The sequence below is a fragment of the Hemibagrus wyckioides genome, linkage group LG05, assembly GCF_019097595.1.
Source record: "Hemibagrus wyckioides isolate EC202008001 linkage group LG05, SWU_Hwy_1.0, whole genome shotgun sequence".
In the NCBI taxonomy this organism is placed as follows: domain Eukaryota; kingdom Metazoa; phylum Chordata; class Actinopteri; order Siluriformes; family Bagridae; genus Hemibagrus; species Hemibagrus wyckioides.
The window spans coordinates 20,425,892-20,447,456 of NC_080714.1; the positions used below are offsets into that span (position 1 = coordinate 20,425,892).

At 38.3% G+C, this 21,565-nt stretch overlaps 2 protein-coding genes across 6 annotated transcripts; both read right to left on the reverse strand.

Moving 5' to 3' along the window:
- Positions 1–6,679: 6,679 nt before the first annotated feature.
- LOC131353204 (CMRF35-like molecule 8) lies at positions 6,680–9,826 on the reverse strand. Of its 5 annotated transcripts, none has more exons than XM_058390031.1 (8): positions 9,675–9,826; positions 9,241–9,349; positions 9,017–9,108; positions 8,680–8,751; positions 8,385–8,450; positions 8,147–8,251; positions 7,955–8,007; positions 6,680–7,542 (listed from the first exon to the last, which is right to left on the reverse strand). In XM_058390031.1, the coding sequence occupies exons 1-8, from the start codon at positions 9,769–9,771 to the stop codon at positions 7,387–7,389; spliced, it is 750 nt and encodes a 249-aa protein (XP_058246014.1). In that variant the 5' UTR covers positions 9,772–9,826; the 3' UTR covers positions 6,680–7,386. The 5 variants fall into 5 exon arrangements, with proteins under 5 accessions (XP_058246014.1, XP_058246016.1, XP_058246012.1 ...); XM_058390033.1 differs by having other exon boundaries at positions 9,017–9,128; XM_058390029.1 differs by having other exon boundaries at positions 9,017–9,349.
- Positions 9,827–13,830: 4,004 nt separating this feature from the next.
- lmod1a (leiomodin 1a (smooth muscle)) lies at positions 13,831–21,376 on the reverse strand. The gene is made up of 3 exons (XM_058390025.1): positions 20,747–21,376; positions 14,849–16,759; positions 13,831–13,883 (listed from the first exon to the last, which is right to left on the reverse strand). Exons 1-3 carry the CDS (start codon positions 21,017–21,019, stop codon positions 13,857–13,859), a joined length of 2,211 nt encoding a protein of 736 aa, XP_058246008.1. The 5' UTR covers positions 21,020–21,376; the 3' UTR covers positions 13,831–13,856.
- Between the last annotated feature and the right edge of the window lie 189 nt (positions 21,377–21,565).

A 21,565-nucleotide genomic window follows, 5' to 3' on the forward strand; every position in this document is an offset into this window, starting at 1 on the left:
TTATACAGGACCAAAACATGTGTGCGTGAGAGGCTGGGAAAAACCTACAGCGATCACAAGCAGGATCTATATGCTGAAAGTGCTTAGATAATTTTAACTTTTCCAGTGTACTCGATGTACAACTTTGCACTGCAGAAGTCCATGTCTTGCACAGACTGAAGACTTGTGTATTCTATATAAGACTGATTCCAGTCCTCATCAGAAATTTCTAAGTCATCTTCCCAAAAAGCTTTTATTTGGGACAGGGATGTATACAGTGGGGCCAAAATTTTACAGTAAAGTAACGATATGATGCCTTTCCATCTTGGAGGGTCCTCCAGTAAATGATCAAATGGAGAACATGGAGGCGGAGCAGGGAAATGAGAGAACATTTTACGCACAAAGTCACGGATTTGGAGGTAGCGGAAAAAATTGTTCTTAGGAATATGAAACTGCTCGCACATCTGCTGAAATGAACAAAAAGCCCCCTCATCATACAAATCATTAATTTCCCTAATGCCTTTAGCATGCCAAGATGCAAAAGACTTATCAATTATTAAAGGACTGAAAACATGATTAGAATGAATAGGAGATTTGGGGGACAAAGTTTGACATATCCGAAATGATGTCTTACCTGTTTCCAGATTTCAGGTTTTAGTAAATTTTAGGAAAAGAAAGGGGAGCGTAGACTAATGCTGCCAGGGAAGAAGGCAAACATGAGGCAGATTCTATGGCTATACATGATAGGATGTCAGCCCCAGGATCTTCATATTGCCAGTGCAGTATAGGGCGAATATTCGAGGCCCAGTAATAACACTGAAAATTAGGCAAATACATTCCACCCAGTGACTTAGGACGTTGCAGAAGACTTTTACTCATTCTAGCAGGTTTTCCATTCCATATAAATGAGGTGAGAGCACTATCCAGCTTAAAAAATGAGTTGGGAATAAACACTGGGATACACTGAAATAGATAGCTGAAGTTAGGCAGCACATTCATTTTGATAGAATTTATTCGACCTACGACTGATAATGGGAGCAGGGCCCAACACTTTAGATCCTGTTCAACTCATTCCAATAAATGGAGGAAATTCTCAGTAAAAAGTTTCGAAAATGTACTAAGTACACGTATTCTAGGATATGTAAACGAGTACAATACTTTAAAAAGGAAAGAAGAAGTAGAGAGCTGCATTATTGATAGGGAACATTTTGCTCTTCTGTAAATTCAATTTATAGCCAGAGAGCCTTCCAAACATATCAAATATTTTGAGGACTTGAGGCAAGGATTTAGATAGGTCAGAAATATATAAAATCAAGTCGTCCGCATACAGAGAAACTCTGTGCTCTCATCCTCCTCTGGTTATACTGTACCAGCTATTTTTAAATTTGGGCGCAAAGCAATTACCACAGGCTCTACTACGACTGCAAACAAAAGAGGTGACGGAGGACAACCATGTCTTGTGCCTCGATTAACCTGGAAATATGCGGAAGAGATATTGTTGGTACGAACAGAGGCAAGTGGGGCTTTGTACAATAGCTTGACCCAAGATATAAAACTCGCTCCAAAACCAAACATCTGAAGAGTGTGGAATAAGTAGTCCCACTCCACCCTGTCAAAGGCTTTTTCTGAATCGAGTGAGATCAAAACTTGATTATTGAAGACATGGGATGGTAGAGGATGTTAAATAGCCATCTGACATTAAAGAATGAGAATCTGTTTTTAATAAAGCCAGTTTGGTCAGTGGAGATAATACTAGGAAGAATGGTTTCTAATAGTAAAGCAAGAATTTTGGCTAGAATTTTTACATCAACATTTAAAAGAGATATTGGGCGATATGAACTACACATATGGGGATCTTTTCCGTTTTTCAGAATTAATGATATTGAAGCTTCTCACAGAGTTTGGGGAAGGCAGGTGAGATCTAATGATTCATTGTACATATTTAGCAAAAGGGGGGCTACTTGTCTAGAAGATTTCTTTAAAAATTCAGCTGGAAAGCCATCTGGGCCAGGGCTCTTACCGCACTGCATGGCTGAAATAGCGTTGTGAACCTCCTCTAAAGAAATGGGGCCCTCTAAGAATTGCACAGCCTCAGTGTTGATATGAGGTAGTGAGAGATCTTTGAAAAAGTTATGAAAGTCCTCATAATCAGAGGTTTGTTCAGAAGAATAAAAAAACGATAAAATTCCAAAAATGAGTTATTGATTTTGTGATGATCTGACAGTAACGCATTGTGTGCTTTAAGAGCTGGAATAATATGGGAAGAAGAGGATTGTCTGAGCTGATATGCTAAAAGCCTGTTTGCCTTCTCTCCATACTCATAGTAAGCATGTCTTGATTTAATCAACATCTCTTCAATAGCAACAGCAGAAAGAGTGTCGAAATCGGTTTTGAAAAGAAGATATTCTTTAAGTATGATAGATGAAGGATTATTTATATATTGATTTTCTAACTGCGAGATACGATCTGTCAGATCTGCCATAGACCTCCTCTGTTTGTTCTTTTCAAATGACATGTAAGATATAATTTGACCTCTAATATAGGCTTTAAATGCTTCCCAGATTGTGCCGAATGTTATATCTGGAGTAGCATTCACGCTGACAAAAAAGTCTATTTGGGAAGAAATAGTCTGGACAAAGTCCTCAATAGTTAGCAGGCGAACATTCAGTCTCCACAGTGGGCGCTGGATGTATCTACATTCAAACCTCAGGCCTAGAGTAAGAGGAGAATGGTCTGAAATGACAATTGCATTGTAAGTACAATGTTGAACTAATGGTAAAAGCTTGTTGTCGATTAAAAAGTAATCAATGCGGGAGAAAGTTTTTTTTATTGTTCTTCATCTCATTCTCCATATTTATTCCTAAATCTCTGTATTTAGTATTTTTCTGCTATATTTTGTTATATTGTTGTATTATGCTATATTTTGTAATATTTTATATTTTGTTGTTTGATATATTTTTTGTTATATTTTATATTTTGTTATTTGATATATTTTTTTTGTTATATTTTATATTTTGTTATTTGATATATTTTTTTTGTTATATTTTTATCTATTACCTGTGTTTGTGGATACTGCTGGAAACTGTGAATTTCCCTTTGGGATGAATAAAGTATCTATCTATCTATCTATCTATCTATCTATCTATCTATCTATCTATCTATCTATCTATCTATCTAATAATAATAATAATAATAATAATAATAATAATAATAATAATAATAATAATAGCTAGCTATAAGATCGGGGAAGAGAAAGACAGGTTTTCCCTTGTAGGTCAGCTTTCCGTTTTGGCATGCAGTTTGGAGAAGTCTGAAACAAATTCCGTCGGACAATTGCCCTCTTCTCCTTCACCGACTCCGATCAGTCTGATGTTATTTCTCCTTGATCTGCCTTCGAGATCCTCGCACTTTAAAGACCTCGGTTTGAAGTTTGGCCACAGTAGTTTCAAGGCACACGAGAGTATCACTCGTGGCCGTCGCCGAATCCTCAACGGCTCTCAGCCACTCCTCTTGGGAGCTAAGCAATAGCTGTATTGTGGCAACAGCTGATGTTAGCTCTTTTTTAACACCGTTTATGTCTAATTGTAGACCACTAATCGCACTCTCAATCTTAACACAAATGTCATTTTTCATGGATTCGAGCGATTGTTTGAACATTTCAGCTGAGAGTGAATCCCCCTTATGAGTACCTCTAGGGTCAGCCGAGCTAACATTAGCCATGGTAGCCCGCATCTCTATGCCGCCTCATTTGCTGCCAGGAGCTGCCATTATACACACAATGTCCACTAACTTTATGTCAGTGTATGTTCACAAATCATATCACACTGAAAGAATAAATGAAATAAATTTCTGGGTCTGGTTGCTATTTAGCTGAAATTTCACCTAAGAGGAGCTCAATAAAAACGCGTCCGCATCACTTTCGCGCTACAGCGCCCCCCTCCCAGTAGTGTATATTTATGAAAAGAGTATTTATCCAATCATATTTCAGCCAGTGGCTGACATCATGAGTCACCAGAGTGAAACAAATCTGCTTTAAGGCCTTCAGAATCAATAGTGCAGGTGCCCGTAGCCAAAATAAGTGGCAATGAAATTGTTACATTAACCAATCAGATTTCGAGTTGGCGTCACTGGGGCCATCTAGCAGGCATATGATTACGTCAGCAATTTCCCGTCCTTTGACTGGATAGTTGGAGTAGTCAGAGGCAGTGACCCGCACATATACATTGTTTCTATATTCACTGCATCTCATTTCAGATGCTGCTCCTCCAGAGATTGCAGTTTGCTGCATACGTCACCAAGAATGTCTTTTTTGAGAAAAGTAACCATAATAAAATGGACTATTCCTTGTGAGGTGTGAAAAACTGTAGCCTAATTTCTTTTTTTACTTTGTTATTTAACGGTTGATTAGTATCTATTGCCGTGGAGTCCAGGGGCGATTCGAGGATTTTCCTTTAAGGGGGGGATCAGCCCCCAATGAAGGTATAATAGTAATAAATAAATAAAGCTTTTGTTATAAAACAAATAAAGCGTTTTTCTTTCTGTTTTTCATTCTGGGCTTTCAAGATATCGACACCAAACTCGGTCAGCTCCTTCAGAATCTTGGGATGGATAAAGCCGTAAATTTTAGAACCGATGGGAATTTCGGTAGAGCCACACCCCAAAATTAGCAAAATCGCAAAACTACTGCAACATACACGTGACATATCAAAACGCTCAGCATAATGTCAGGAACTGTGTGACGTGTATCTTGGTGACATACACTTGCCTCCAAAAGTAATGGCACCCTATCTCTCCACTTGCCTCCAGATGGATCAGCACCCTATCTATCTGCACTCCTCCAAATATATTGGCACCTAATCTCTCTACTTGCCTCCAAAAAGCATTGGCCGTTATGAGTACTTGCTTCGTCAAGCCAACATCAAAGTTTGTTGTGACGAACATTAAAAATCTAGTTTGTGTTTCTTATACTTTTGATATACTGTACTTGACCATTGAAAATACACAAAAAATTAAGGATATTTGGCTTTTGGAAAATGTAAAAAGGTTATGCTACAGTGATATTATATCATGAAAGTAGGGCATTTAAGTACATATATACACTATATTGCCAAAAGTATTCGCTCACCCATCCAAATAATCAGAATCAGGTGTTCCAATCACTTCCATGGCCACAGGTGTATAAAATCAAGCACCTAGGCATGCAGACTGTTTTTACAAACATTTGTGAAAGAATGGGTCGCTCTCAGGAGCTCAGTGAATTCCAGCGTGGAACTGTGATAGGATGCCACCTGTGCAACAAATCCAGTCGTGAAATTTCCTCGCTCCTAAATATTCCACAGTCAACTGTCAGCTGTATTATAAGAACGTGGAAGTGTTTGGGAACGACAGCAACTCAGCCACGAAGTGGTAGGCCACGTAAACTGACGGAGCGGGGTCAGCGGATGCTGAGGTGTATAGTGAGAAGAGGTCGCCAACTTTCTGCAGAGTCAATCGCTACAGACCTCCAAACTTCATGTGGCCTTCAGATTAGCTCAAGAACAGTGCGCAGAGAGCTTCATGGAATGGGTTTCCATGGCCGAGCAGCTGCATCCAAGCCATACATCACCAAGTGCAATGCAAAGCGTCGGATGCAGTGGTGTAAAGCACGCCGCCACTGGACTCTAGAGCAGTGGAGACGCGTTCTCTGGAGTGACGAATCGCGCTTCTCCATCTGGCAATCTGATGGACGAGTCTGGGTTTGGCGGTTGCCAGGAGAACGGTACTTGTCTGACTGCATTGTGCCAAGTGTAAAGTTTGGTGGAGGGGGGATTATGGTGTGGGGTTGTTTTTCAGGAGCTGGGCTTGGCCCCTTAGTTCCAGTGAAAGGAACTCTGAATGCTTCAGCATACCAAGACATTTTGGACAATTCCATGCTCCCAACTTTGTGGGAACAGTTTGGAGCTGGCCCCTTCCTCTTCCAACATGACTGTGCACCAGTGCACAAAGCAAGGTCCATAAAGACATGGATGACAGAGTCTGGTGTGGATGAACTTGACTGGCCTGCACAGAGTCCTGACCTCAACCCGATAGAACACCTTTGGGGATGAATTAGAGCGGAGACTGAGAGCCAGGCCTTCTCGTCCAACATCAGTGTGTGACCTCACAAATGCGCTTCTGGAAGAATGGTCAAAAATTCCCATAAACACACTCCTAAACCTTGTGGACAGCCTTCCCAGAAGAGTTGAAGCTGTTATAGCTGCAAAGGGTGGACCGACGTCATATTGAACCCTATGGATTAGGAATGGGATGTCACTTAAGTTCATATGCGAGTCAAGGCAGGTGAGCGAATACTTTTGGCAATATAGTGTATATATACATAAATAACAAACATTATACATTTTTTTTCTATACTGCCATCATCCTGTGAAATCAACATATTACATTTAGGAAACCTGGAGATGAATTTCATTTGTAAAATTATGTATACCAAACACTTTTTTGATTGATGGGTACTGCTAATTTTAATATAAAGGAGACATTATATTAATTATATTAATTATTAATAAGATATTATATTAATATGTTGGTGCTATGGTGGAACATTTATTCATGAATTAGAAAACATTAATAGCAGTTAGCAATCAATGAATGCAGGTTTTGTTAAGATTAACAAAGTAAGCTAAGCCAATTTTATTGAAATTATTTATTTATTTCAGCCACATTTTCATCATTAAGCAGGCAATTAACAATAACAATTATTAAAGAATACTAAAAAAATAAGAAACACATTTATAGTACCAAAAAATGAATAAATGAATAAATATATTACTGTTGTTGCCATATGTTGTATAAGCAACAATTTGTCGCTGTTTCAGGAATAGGTTGTAATGCATGTAGGTATACAACTTTTTCGTTCAGTCACAACAACAGTATCACTTCACACCTTAAAAATAACACCGTAGTTGAGTGTGAAAGGAAGTGTGCATGCTGACCTACGCTCCTTTTCTCCACTTCTCAGAATTCAGACAATTTTTGTAGGTGCAATTATGGACGACCTTCTCAGAAACATTAGGAAACATTAGTACCAATGTGTGGTCAGTGGATGCAGTTGTTGAACGTGTTTTCAGTCTGTATTAGCATTATATGAACATGTTTGTATAAGAGGTACAAGACAGGATAAAAATGAATATCATAGTCACAGAAAAGCACTGGGTTAATGTGTCAAATTTCACAGGATGTTTTAGAAACCATGTCATTAAAATATAGCATGTCAAGTCTTACTTCTTGCTAGTTGGTTAAATACGTAAGGAATATAGGAGTTTAAATAAGACTGTGTATGCGCAAAAGAGTACTTATTTTCTTGAAATGCACAGAGAAGATACGTTTGTGTATTATGCACCACACATATATCGGGTGCTTTAATTGTTTTCAGTGAGGAGTTACAAGAGAGTATAGACTGCAGTCATTATTTGCTGGAGCAGGGAGCTGAATGGTGCCGTAGGTGGCTGAAGATTGATCTCCTCTAGCTGGACCAGCTAAACTATACACAGTCAACATGTCGTCATACACATGCCAAATGTCCTCCTTGGTAGAAAGAGTTTGAAAGAAATGCCAATCAGTTATTTTCAGTACAAAAATAATGGATGAGTCATTTGAACAGACATCAGTGTTTCAATGTGCAACTATGGACAAAGGTTCTATATAGAACCTATTAAAACAAACTCATTCACACCAACTCATTCATGTAGCTTGTTTGTTTTTCATATGCACCCTGTTTTAAAAAAAAAAATATTGAATTTTGCCAAAATACCATTTATTTATTTATTTATTTATTTATTTAAAGAATGCTTTATGTGATGCAGAACAATTTCCTTTACCAAAGGCCAGGGAAAGGTTTCAACTTAGTGACAAGTGAAAAAGGGAAAATAATGAAAAATGCTAAAATAATTATGCTTATGAGAATAGCAGTTCCGGTTCAGTACTCAGTATAACATACCTGATCAGATGATGGATGTGAAATTTGGCTTTCAGGAGCAGGTGGTTTCAACGCTAAAAAAAAAACAGGGAGAAAAATGAATGAACACAGAAATTCATGTGAAGAATATGATACCAATTATAAACATTTCATTCATTTTTTATATTACATGTTGTCTGTGTATTTGTAATCACTTGTAATCTTTTTACTTACATGTGTTTTGTGTGCTGGATTTCTTTCTGTAGAGAATCACAAGAGTTGCAAGAACACAGCACAACATTAGGCCCAGCACTCCTCCACAAACAACAAGCAACTGAACTGTTTGAAACGCAATAAATGAAAGATCAATTTAACTTTAATAATTCATTTACTCTGGAACACACTTTGATAACAAAGCAGGTCGTCCAAATTGTTTAATACTGTATAAAATAACTATAATAAAATTGTTTACTGTGTGGGTCTAAAGAATGTTGAGGTTGAGTTGTAGATGATGCTTGTTCAACTGAGGTGAAATTATCTGAAAGATAAAAACCCATCACCATTGCAAAAGCTTATGAAAGAAAATCATGCATATTACCTCTATTCTAAAACAATGATTTAAATCTTTATTACACTAATCAAATGTGTATAAAATGATTGTAATCATTGTAACCCAATTTGATGTGAAGCTGCTAATTGGTTTTTAGGGAGGAAAGGGTAAAGAGTTTTTTATTGGGGTATGATAATCAGGCATTTAAAGTCTCTACCTGCAGTACATGATATCAATGTCGTAGCACAGGGAAGCTGTGTAACATCAGGGCTTTGACACTGCAAGACAACTGCAGAATAAAAAAAATAAATTAATTAAATCAGTGTAGCTTCATGTTTGTGTACACATAATTTTATTTATTCACTTACTTCATGCCATAATATTCTAATTGCTAAGACAAGTATTCATATTTTGTTATGAACAGCCTACTGCTACTCAATCGATAGAGTAATTGAATTAAGTACAGGAAATAAAGCATTTGTGACTAGGATCTACAATATATTCATACTTATTGAATGTGGTATTTAGAAGTAGGAAATTATGGTCATGTATACCTTTAGTGACAGTAAGCTTTACTTCAATCAATATGTCCATGAACCATTTCTCCACTCCACAGTAATAAACTCCGTCGTTTAATGTGAGATTTCTGATGGTGACAGAGAAACTCTGTTCAGACGGAGTGTTTAGCGCAGTGTATCTTCCCTTAGAGACGACCTGATCAACTTTCTCAGATTTAATTAAGACATCAGAATAAGTGCATGGATCATGACAGACATACATGGTATTTTTTTGATATCCATCAGGGTATTCACAGGAGATATTCACACTGCCTCCCTCTGTTCCATTAAAAACACTTTCAGCCTTGCTCTCTGTCACACTTATCAAAACTGAAAAAATAAATAAATAAATAAATAAATAATAACAAAGAAACATTGTAAAACTTTGCTCAGAAGGTAAATGTGTAAGATATAAAAATGTAAATGTAATAAATTCATGTAGATATTAGGGTTTTTAAACTAGATATACTGAAATCCAACTCACTTTAATGTTAAAGTCACACAAGTATTATATGATTAAGCATATTTATATATCCATAAATTTTACTTGCCATTAATACTAACTGTTGTACAGATAATATCTGTCATATGGGAATAAAAATCTGCATTTAGTCAACACATGTTGATATTCCTAAAACAAAATCGATAAATTTACCTTGGATAAAGGAGAGAGTCCACAAAAATGTTTGCATTGTTTTCTGCACACTACCAGCTTTCTTTCCAAGCTCACAGTGTGTTATATAACTATACATTTTTAGTCTTTTCTAAAATTTTGTGAGCTGCATGTTGTAGGAGTCAGCAGAGGAAGTCTGAGAGAGCACATCTGTGTTGTCACATTAAGCAGGAGGAAGAGGAAATTATGAACAGGAAGGAAACACAGGAAACAGTTGTTACATCAGGGCTTTATTATGTGAGCAAGTTTTCTATGGAAGTTATTAAATCTGTTTTTACAGTTTTAACTGCAAATATTGGTAAATAATGGAATTTTAAAGGACATGAGAAAGAGAAATGTAGTATAAAATAAATAAATAAATAAATAAATAAATAAATAAATAAATAAATAAATAAATAAATAAATAAATAAATTTGTGTGCTTACAGAGATTAAGGCCTATCTTCAGCAGGACTTTACTGCCATCTTTTTGTGATATTTAGATTACATTCATGAAACATCGAATTTATAAAGAAAATTATATAGATCTTCCAAATCCCTTCAGTCTCATTTGGGTCACTTGAGCCATTGTCTTGCTTCATGATTTAGCTGGCAGAGAGTATGTTTCCGTAAATGTCTGAATTCATTCTGTGTCTACTGTCATGAGTTTACATCATTATTACAGATTATTGAGCCTGTTCCAGAAGCAGTCATGCTGGCCCAAGCCATGACACTACCTCCAACATGCATAATGATTGAGTTATGTTTTGGATCATGAGCAGATCCTTTCTTTCACCACACTTTGTCCATTCTATCACTTTGGTAGAGGTTAATCATGGTTTCAGAACTTTTGTGGCTCATCTCAAAATTTCTTTGTAATTTCCAATCTGGACTTTCGATTCTTACCTCTGATAAGTGGTTTGCATCTTGTGGATTGGTCTCTATTTTTTTGTTCTCAAAGTTATCTTCAAATGTCAGTTTGTGATACTTTCACCCCTGCCCTGTGAAGGTTGTTGGCGATGTAGCTGACTATTGTTTTCACAGTCCTCACAATGGTTCTGTCTTCAAATAATGTCTTTTCTCATGTTCAATGAACAGTTGTCTTGTTTTCATGTTGGTTTAAAGGTTTTCACAACAAATGTTATCTTCTCAGGAAAAGCCCAGGACTTAAACCAGGACTAGACATTCAGAGCTATCAGTTCTTTAAACAACCACTCCAACATGGTACACTTAAACATAACAAGCATTTTGATGTATTTTCCATGCTCATTAGGGAAATTTATAAATGTAAAATTTATATCCAGAAATTATATATTTCTATAAAGATATATATAAGATATATTTCTATATATTTGCTTACCAGCTGAATGTGTAGCTCATAGAGAACACCAGCCTTTTGTTCAAAATTAACACACCATTACACTGTGGAGTTTCACAACATAACAGAGGAAGTTGAATGAAAGGTTAATGAATAAAGAAGAACCTTTATGTTTGTCACAAATTCACCAATCAGGCATAACATTATGAGCACTGACAGGTGAAGTGAATAACAATGATGATCTCCTCATCATGGCACCTGTTAGTGGGTGGGATATATTAGGCAGCAAGTGAACATTTTGTCCTCAAAGTTGATGTGTTAGAAGCAGGGAAAATGGGCAAGCATACGGATTTGTGTGAGTTTGACAAGGGCCAAATAATGATGGCTAGACAACTGGATCAAAGCATCTCCAAAACTACAGCTCTTGTGGGGTGTTCCTGGTCTGCAGTGGTCAGTATCTATCTAAAGTGGTCCAAGGAAGGAACAGTGGTGAAGCCTGGCCTGTGTGGTCTGATCCAACAGACAAGCTACTGTTGCTCAAATACTAAAGAAGTTAATGCTCATTCTGGTAGAAAGGTGTCAGAATACAAAGTGTATGAGGAGTCAGGGCTGTTTTGGCAGCAAAAGGGGGACAAACACAATACTGGGCAGGTGGTCATAAAGATATGCTTGATGGGTGTACATTAATCAGTAAATATATTTCTTTGGCAGTATCTTTAATAATTACATACATATTGATACTGGATTCACAAAGGTCATGCAAAAAAAATCCCCAAACCGGGTTCCTGGCTGTGTGTGTGTGTGTGTGTGTGTGTGGTCCCATTGACAGGAAGTGAAAACTGAATGACTCAGAAGTGTCAGTATTCAGGCGATGGTTCCCTCTGGTGGAGAGGAGGAGAGTGTGCACCAGATGTCATTACACATGCATAATGCCAAGTTCACACTGTGAATTACCAAAAACTCGATCTGACCGAGTTGTTGATGAGCTGGACTTGTCGGCGACTCAAAATCCTACAGTGTGAAAAGAGTTCTGACTGAAAAATACCTCTGCGATGACCTACAGCCAATGAGAGAGCGAGATACAGGGTAGCGGTCAGTTCGGGGAGGAGATATAAACCACAGTATCAGCAAGCATGGCTTCGGTTGGAGCACAGTATTATAGTTTAATAGAGTTTATAGATTTGTATCAGAAAAAAAATGTCAGATCAGAATAAATAAGCTTTAGAATTACATCAAACAAAAATAAAGCAGAAACATTTGCTTGACCAGCCGCATCAGCAGCAGCACATTGCAAAATTATTCATTTTCTCAGTTCTGCAGAACACACAGTACTTGTTCCAACAGACCATCTGGATCACAAACTTTTTTGCGGGGTTCCAGTTCCACTCTCGCATGAGAAATCTGATCCCACGTGTGATCTTGCGTTATTTCCTTATTATTTCTCGCGTATGTTTGGTTGTGAAACGCAGTTTGTGGACCAGACAGAGCTGTCAGCGATTCTTCCTATTGTGAAGTCATGTGTAAGCTCCTGTCGCCGATCCATCGTGCAATGTGAACACAGCAGTGACTGAATGCTACCCTAGATAGTCGTGCAGTGTGAAAACAACCATGATCCAGACTTTGAAAACCGTGCAGTGTGGCAAAGTTGGCTTCCATACCATAATTTTTTTCTTTTTAACCACATGTGCACTATTCAGAATAGAACTATATTTAGAGGGCTGCATGACTGAAGTGTACTCAGTGTAGTATTTACTGAGATGAAATCATTGATCATCTGGAAATATAATTATGCTTATATATTATAATTATCAGGGCAGTGGTAGCTCAAGTGTTTAAGGCTCTGGGTTGTTCACCAGCAGATCAGGGTTCAAGCCCCAGCACTGTCAAGCTGCCACCATTGAGCAAGGCCCCCAACCCTCCTTGCTCCAGGGGTGCTGCATCATAACTGACCTTGCCCTCTGACCCCAACCCCCAAGGATGGGATATGTGAAGAAAGAATTTCAGTAATGTATATGTGATGAATAAAGACAACTTAATCTGGTATTTAATTGTAGCACCTAGCTTCACTTATATGAAGCAAACATAAGACATTTTGTGTCTTATGTTTGACTGAACTATATTGATAGATATTGATATTAAGCAAAAACAGTAACCTAATCCTAACCCAAGACTCTTGTCCTGACCTTGACTAATACCTATACCTGATTTGCTGATGAAAGTCTGCAGTTTTTATTCTGTATAAAACCTTTTGCAAACCTACAGAAACAAAAACCCATGTTAATCAGGTATAGCAATGGAGATGGTAAGCTTGTATTGTTTTTTCTTCAATTGTAACAAACCTATTTGAGACACATTGCTGAGCCCGTTGATTGTAAATTGCTATAGATAAAATTGCCTGTCCAGTGAGTTAATGTAACTGTATATAAATAATCTGAACTACAAAGTCAGCTTCATGTAGTTAAAAAAAAAAAATAATTCAGATCTTAGACTTGCACAGTTTAGTTTTATTCTGTATTCAAAGCAAAGCTGCAATTTTTTTAATACAAAATTTGTTTTTGTAGTCAACATCAATAATTCAAAATATGACAAAGAATGTGTGCTCATCAAAAATGTTCATCTTTTAGAAAATTACAGTGAAACCTCCTTAAGTGAAACAAAAGGATGACATTCAAACAGTGAGCCATCCTTAAGTACAATTCTGTTATGGCATTAAGGATCCAACTGAATTTAGGATATAATACTTTGTAAGCATCTCTCTAATGTATCACACTTCTCTTATAGTATTGTATTTGCTTTTTCTTGATCCAAGAATTCCATCATGGACATCCTCTAAAGCTGTCTCGCTCCTCTTCTGGTTTTTCTGCCATCTTATTTCAGCCGCTTAGGGACCTCAACCTTAGAGAGATAGATAGCAAATAGTTAGAGGAAGTGGTGTGGTGTAGAGAGGCATACAGTGGGCTGGGGTGACTGGAGAGCATATGGAATGGAAGGAAAATACAGTTGTTTATCCTGTCAAAAGTAGTTTAGTAGTCAAAATGTAAATGATCATCAGTGCCAGGAAAACACACTGCCAGATATTTCTAAAAAAGGTGTTGCTATGTTTAATAAGAATTTCAATGAATTACTGTTCAACAACTGTCAGAATTAAATAGCTGAAAAGGGCATCTACCAAAGTAGATGTTTAATGACAAAAATACATAGAATTTATTTTAGACAAATTGTTTATTTGAATACAGCCATGAGCTGAAACGAGGCCTTTGCTTACACCCTTATAATCCCTTATAAGTTCACAGATGGTGTATAGGCTGGATCTACTGGGCGCCTTTCTAGGGGACTAGTTAATAAAGCATCTGTGTCCAACACTGATTTGAGGTGAATGATTAGACCATTACTCTGTCATGGTACATAGAACACTAACTACTGAATGTAAATCACTGAATCTGAAATACATTTAGAAATATTATTGGTGTTTGGGTTAGTAGCTTGTTAGAGCTAGACAATTTAGTGGATAACTTGTCTGCATAAAAAGCACAAACGACGCTTGTCATCTATAATATATAATGTAGGAATGTATTTGCTTTTCTACATATGTGGTTTGTGGGGTGGGGTGATCAGGGCTCCTTCACTGGGGAGTGGGTTTCCTGTGACGGTTATTGGATTTCCAAGATTTACTAATCCATCCCTACATATGGTACATTGCATAAGAAATGATGTAGCCATTAGCTTACAGCTTAATATATAAAGCCATATTTAATATAGTATTTACTGTATATAATAAATATATATTACATAACTCAAAAAGACACATCACATAAAATATGGTAGACATTTATTCATTTTAGGACCGATTGCTTGCTTACTTTTTTGAGTGTGTTCATGTTGCAATTCCTGATAGAGTCCAGCAACTGATCTCTGGAGCTCTTCTGTGTTCCACGTCCTGAGACACGGCTGCTGTCTTGCTTGCGCTGTGAGACTGAGGTCAATGACCTCCGAAGTGACTGAATATCCAGGACTGGGGCAGGAGGAGGAGGGGGAGCTGGCAGTCCTGTGCTTGACTGTGCTGTGAGCCCACCTTTTTTACCTGTTCCTGTAGAAGATGAGGTTGCAGCCATGGACTTGGGGGGATGAGTGGCTTTGGGGGGTGAAGTGGGACTGTTAAATTTGGAAACTTTTGCTAGTATGGATTCCTTCTTCTCAACAGGGTTGGGCTGTGGAGTTTGCTTAATTTTTGCTTTGTCAGGTATAAGCTTCTTTTTCTCTTCACTAGGGGGCGCTGAGCTTGCCTCAGCTTCCTGCTTGGCAAGGCGTTGTGCTTCCAGTCGTTTCTGCCGCTGAAGGTCCATATTACGACTAAGGATGTTGGTCATGGCCATCCTTGGCCCAGCTAGTTCAAAGTGATAACCCAACTTGAGTAATGAAGTATTATCCCGTAGTACCTTAGTCATTTCCATCTCTGTCTTCCCTCCACAGATGTGTCTCTGGTTGTGGAAGCGAAGCTCTTTAAGGGTGGCATTGTGCTGCAAAGACTCAATGATAGCCAGAATGCCTTTGCCGGTGAGAAGGTTGGAATCCAGGTTGATTCCTGTTAACGAATTGTTGTTCCGTAAAGTCCCAGCAATTGCAAAAGCTACATGATCATCAGCTCTTGTGTTGGCAAGAGCAAATGTTTTAATGTGAGTGTTACTGCGAAGACCTTCTGCAAACTGGATCAATGTATCTGTCTTGATAACATCAGAGTTGTTGATGTTAAGCTCAGTGAGTTCAGGATCATCACTGCGCACCTGCTCCAAAAGATCATCAAACATGCTGGAGCCAGTATCACTGTCCATATAATCATCCTCATTTTCATGCTCTTCCTCATCCTCTGTTTTTACAGACTGGTCATCCCCACTACTGCTGGTCTCAGTAAAATTATTGTGAGTTTTAGCATTCTTCACTACAATCTTTCCTTCATCTTTACCTCTCTCATGTTTTTTCTCTTCCCCTTTCTGTCTTTCTTGTTCAATCTCTATCTCATCCACTTTCTCCCATCGTTTCAGTCTGTCCTTCCTTTTTGTTGTTCCAGGTGCACCTCTTTCAGAGTAGGGTCTACTTTTCTCACTGCACTTATCCTCTTCCTTCTCCCTCTTTTTCTCTGTCACAGGATCTTCCAGGTTTCTCTCTCTGTTTCTCCTTTCTGAGACTCTGCCATGCTCTGTTGGGGTCTTTTGCTCCTCCAGTTTGGAGACTAGTCCTTTTGTTCTACTCTCTCTGTTTCTCTCTACCTCCTTCTCTTTTTCTTCTTTCTCCCTTTTTTCCACCTCTTTGTTGCCCTGTAACTTGGAGATCAACCCTTTTGTTCTCAAGTTTTCTCCATTCTTATTTTTCTCCTTTTTCTCTTTCTCTTTATCATCCTCCTTTTTTTGTAGTTTAGAGATAAGCTCTGATGTCTTGCTGCTACCCTGTTCTTTTTTAGATGTCTCCTTTTGTTTACCTTTTGTATTTTCTACCTCTCTTTCCAAATTCCGCTCTGCTAACATTTCTTTACCTCTCTCAGTTTCTCTGTGTTGTATTTTGATGTCAGAGGTCTCTTTGGCATCATCCTTTATTTTTTTTCCTCCATCCTTGCAATTTTGGCTCTCAGATTTTTCCTCTTTGACATGTGCTTCTTCTTGTTTGGCCTCCTCCTTGTCAGATGCTTCACGGCTGTGTGACCTAGAAAAGCTCTGCTGTTCTTTGCTTCTTGTTCTCCTTAGCCGGTCTCGTCTACGACCTTCACCTTTGGTATCCCCCTGAAGAACACATATACCAAAGTAAAATCAATCAATTCAAATATGAATCAGGTAGAAATTAGTCAACAGAACAACAAAAATGCAATTGGCTTCTAACATGACATGTTTGTCGGTCTGAGATTAGCTGGTTGAAGTGTTTCAAAAACATTTATCATTCTCAATAGTCTCTGGAGTTTATACAGAGTGGTGCAAAAAAAACCCCATTGAGTGGCAATATTCCAGGCAGAAACAGGTTGTTGATGAGAGAGGTAGATCAGAGCAGAAAAGTGTCTCAAAATGCAAAACACATTGAACCTTGAGGCAAATGGGCTACAACAGCATGAGACCACATTTGGTTTCGTTCCTGTCAGGAAGGAACAGATACAAGAAGCTACAGTGGGCACAGGCCCACCAGAGGAGCTAACTTTGACCAGGCAATATTTTTCCGATATTCAACTGCCACAGTTTCTTGGCTAAGGGGCTGTAGAACCCAATGTGATCTTCTGCTGTTGCAGCACATCTCCCTTAAAGTTCATCATACTGTGCATTCTGAGATGCTTTTCTGCTCACCACAGTAGTAAACAGTGACTATTTATGTTACCTGTCCTGTCAGCTCAAACCAGTCTGGCCATTCTCCCTGGACCTCTCTCATCAACAAGGTGTTTTCACTCACAGAACTTCTAGTTAAAAACTCTAGGAATGTTGTGTGTGAAAATCCCAGATCAGCGGTTTCTGAAATGCACAAACCTGTCTTAAACATCCACACCACTCTCAAAGTTACTGTGATTATAGTTTTCCCTAAATTGATGTAAACATTAACTGAATGTCTTGATATATCTACATGATTATATTAGTTATTGGCTGATAGGATAATTGCATAAATGGCAAGATATACATGCGTTCATAACATTTTCAAATGTATATCTTTAAATGCAATTTAATTGTGGTTAAATTCTACATAAACAAAACATAAAAGAGAGCAGGAATAAAAATGTGGACCATTTCTGCAACTATCCTCTGCATTTTTTTTTTTTTACTCCAACCATTCTGTTAATTCCCGTTCCATTTGTCATATAAACAAATCCAACTACTCACTATGACAATGTGTGAAACATTGTGATAAGTGCTAATGTACTAGCTAAATGTTGTTTCTATCAAGAGTACAAGAGTACAAGAAAACATAAAATAATTCACTTTCATTTCTGTTGCTGGAATAAAGCAGGTCGCTGACATACACATTACAAATTCTGATGTTTACCTGGCAGCTCCTATTTCCACCTCACACTAGCCAGAAGAAAACAGCAGGGAGAAAAACATCATTCTTGCTTTCGTTACTCAGCACCGAGTTTACCCCAGAAACTAGAACTAATAGTAAAAAAATGTAAATGGAGATAAGTGGGCTTTAATGGTGGGCTTTAATGTTTATACATTTGATCTCTTTTTTTGTTGCTCATCTGAGTAATTCTATATCATATGGAATTCAGTTGAAATGCTCCTTTACATTATTTAAAAAGTAGATAGGCATATTTCAGTAAACAATGGTTACAGTTAAATGCACTGAGCTATTCTTAGTCTCCATTACAGAAGTGAGCCTGCATGCTAGATTTGTGTCCCATTGTTTGAAGAAGTCTTGGAACCCTCAGACGTGCCCTTATAAGGCTGAAAATCAAAGAACAGCACTCAGGCCTGGAATTCCACCTAGCAGGGTTCAGACATCTAAGTTCTAATCATTTCCACATCGAAAGAGAGAGAGTATTCCGACCACAAGTTCATTCCCAAAGCATGACAAAACTTCTGCATACTTACTAAAATAATAATGTAGAATTAGAACAACTTGGAAACATTTCCTTAGATAAACACATTATAAAAAAAAACACAACAGTACTAGGAATTTTGGCCAAAGACATGGAAAGTTGTATCTGTATGTTGGTGGTATGGCTCTCACTGTATCCGGCACAAAACATGACATTACCAAAAAATTATATTTTATACAGACCTATACTCAGATACAAAGGAATGGTGACTACTTATTTGTTCATTCACTTTCCACTTTGATATCAGTTTTATAAGTATGATTATAGCAACTCATTTATTATTTTAAACTTATAAACAACCAAACAGAGACAGAATTGCTTAGCAATGTCACAAAAACAGGGGATCCCTGACTGAACGTACAAAGTATGTTTGTATGTGTAGTGCTAGGGTTCCTTTGCTTTGCTGGATGTATTTAAAGCAAACAACAAGTCTCCAAAGATTTTAAACAGAGCCCTCAGCCCTTTTACTGTGTATCACCTTACTAAGCTTTCTGCAGCACCTGTTAAGTCCTGTAACACTCAACACTGGCTCTTTTACCTCGTACAGACTGGGGATCAGTGAATATTTAAGGCAGTTGTGCTGCTGAAGCTGTTGGTAGATTTTTGGTTCAATTTAATTTTAATGGGTATTGAGCTACTGAGTTAAGTTTAGTCCAGGAGCAACTCAAACTGGACACCATTTGAGCAGCTAACCCATCAATTCCATATGGATATTTGTGGCTAAAAATAGCTGCAGATGACTTCTATTTATTTAGTTTGTATCCATCCTGGATAATAAACTACTCTGTGGTATCCACAGTGTCAGTGTTAGGGTGGAGATACGACTTTGAACCAGGCCTGTGTTTATAGTAGTGTACACACAACAGAGTTACTGAGAGACATCTCGGTCATGTACAGACAACTGATGGCACATTTATTGGATTCTCCTTGAGGACTGTTTACACTTTCCTTAAAGCAGTGTGTTAAAATAAGGATGTTTTGGGGAATTCATATTATTTCAATAGCAACAAAAAACAAATTCGCTTGTTCCATGCTATTATTTGACAAAAGCCAAAAAACTTTGGTCACCATGATAGTTAGAACCAAAATACATTCCATTATTTGGAGTTTACATTACAAAGATTTTAGACAACATGACCATAAAGGTAAAAGACAAATATTACAAAAGTAAATGCATTTTAAATGCTGGTTTGATGTAAAAATGTTGACCCTCACTACAGCATAATCGTTAATTAGCTGGTAGGGCTAGCTGTCCTGATGCTGACCATCTGTCCACTGTAAGCATGGTGTTGACAGGAATAATCATTGGTGCATGCCAGCCAGATCTGACTGACCAATCTACATGCAAACTAGACTTCATCACCTGTGTCTCCTTAGCAGCCTTGTAAACTCTGTACACTCTACTAAGCTCTACTTGTCATACTTGTCATAGATACAGGCCACACACCACATACTGCATTTACACCTGAACAGTGCTGGAAGCCAGGCAGGTAAGCTGATATGGCTATTAGTAACATGCACACATGAAAAAAAATACAATGTATCCTAATCCAATGTAGATACTAGAGTGGGGAAGTTAAGACTGTACACACTGACAGGTCAGGGTTTTAAGAGATTAAAGGTTTAAAAGTAATATAGGTTTAAGTGTCTAAGAAGGTTTTCGGTTTCCTGAGGGTTTTGATAAAGCCCCATGGAAGAGTGGCTTTCCTTTCCTCTGGCTTACATATCACCATGTTATCCATCCATTTTCTGTACCACTTATCCTACACATCAAGCCTATCCCCCTTGGGGCACAATGCAGGGACACCCTGGACACAGTACCAACCCATGGCAGGGCACAATTCTGCACATTCACAGACTACAGACATTTTAGAGATGCCAATCAGCCTACAGCACAAGTGTCTGGATAGGGTGAGGAATCCACTGAAGTATGAGCAGAACATGCAAACTCCATGCGTGCAAGGCGGAGGTGTCAATCAAACCCACAAACCCTGAGGTGAGCGGCAAATGTGCTAAGCACTAAACCACCATGCTCCCAGCACGATGTTATGCCAGTACAATTTTGATCTACTTTTTTTTGGCACACAATTCAAAGACAGTCAAAATCGTAAATACTGTCGCACTTTACTCTTTGTATACATTACATCTAAGTATAGACATCTTGTCTAGTGTGCTCTGTGCATATACACATCACCTCAAAGGACAGCTCCCTCTCTATAAGTTTCTTGGTCTCTCGCTCGCAGTAGTCCAGCATGGCTTCACGGTCGTAGCCTCGTGTCGGCTGTTTCTCGGTCTGGTTTTTCTGCCTGAGCCCCACCGGCACACTAGGATCCGGGTCGATGACAACCAACTCCCTTTCCAGCTCCTCCACCTCATCGGGAGAGAGGGTCGCGAGCAAGCTGTCTATATCCGAGTCCTCGCTCACTGTGCGCTCAGAGCGCGCGAGACGAACTTTTCTCCTCGACATTATGGTTATGACGCTTCACATAAAGCTGTCCAAAGTATACTAAAATCGAGTCAGAGATCCCAAAGCTCTGCTAGACATAATCTTGTCCGAAGTACTGCAGACTGCGCGCGCACAGAGCATCACGAGCTCGCGCGCAACCGCGTTCCTGAAAACCGGAGAGTCCAAAATTCCAAAGCGCACAGATATTTTGACATATTATTAAATATGGCCTAAGCAGTTTTTAAAGCAACACTCCGGGTTAAAATGTCTTTACGTTCTTGTAGCCGGTGCTACAACTTATGTTCTGAGCAAAACAATGTCTCCCTCACATATCGCCTATAGAACACGCAGTCCAGTGGTATTAACCAGGCCAGTCACTGCCAAGGAGGCGGGCAGCACCTCCTCAAGCATACAAACTGTCCAAACGTATTATTCTAAAAATGACTTAGTTTATTTCCATAAGGAAAACATGGTATAAAATCCAGGAACAGGAAGCATAAACATAGCTTGCCAAGTGTGGCCAAGAATTTTAATAGTTAAAGTGTATTTTAAATGTGGCCTAAGTAA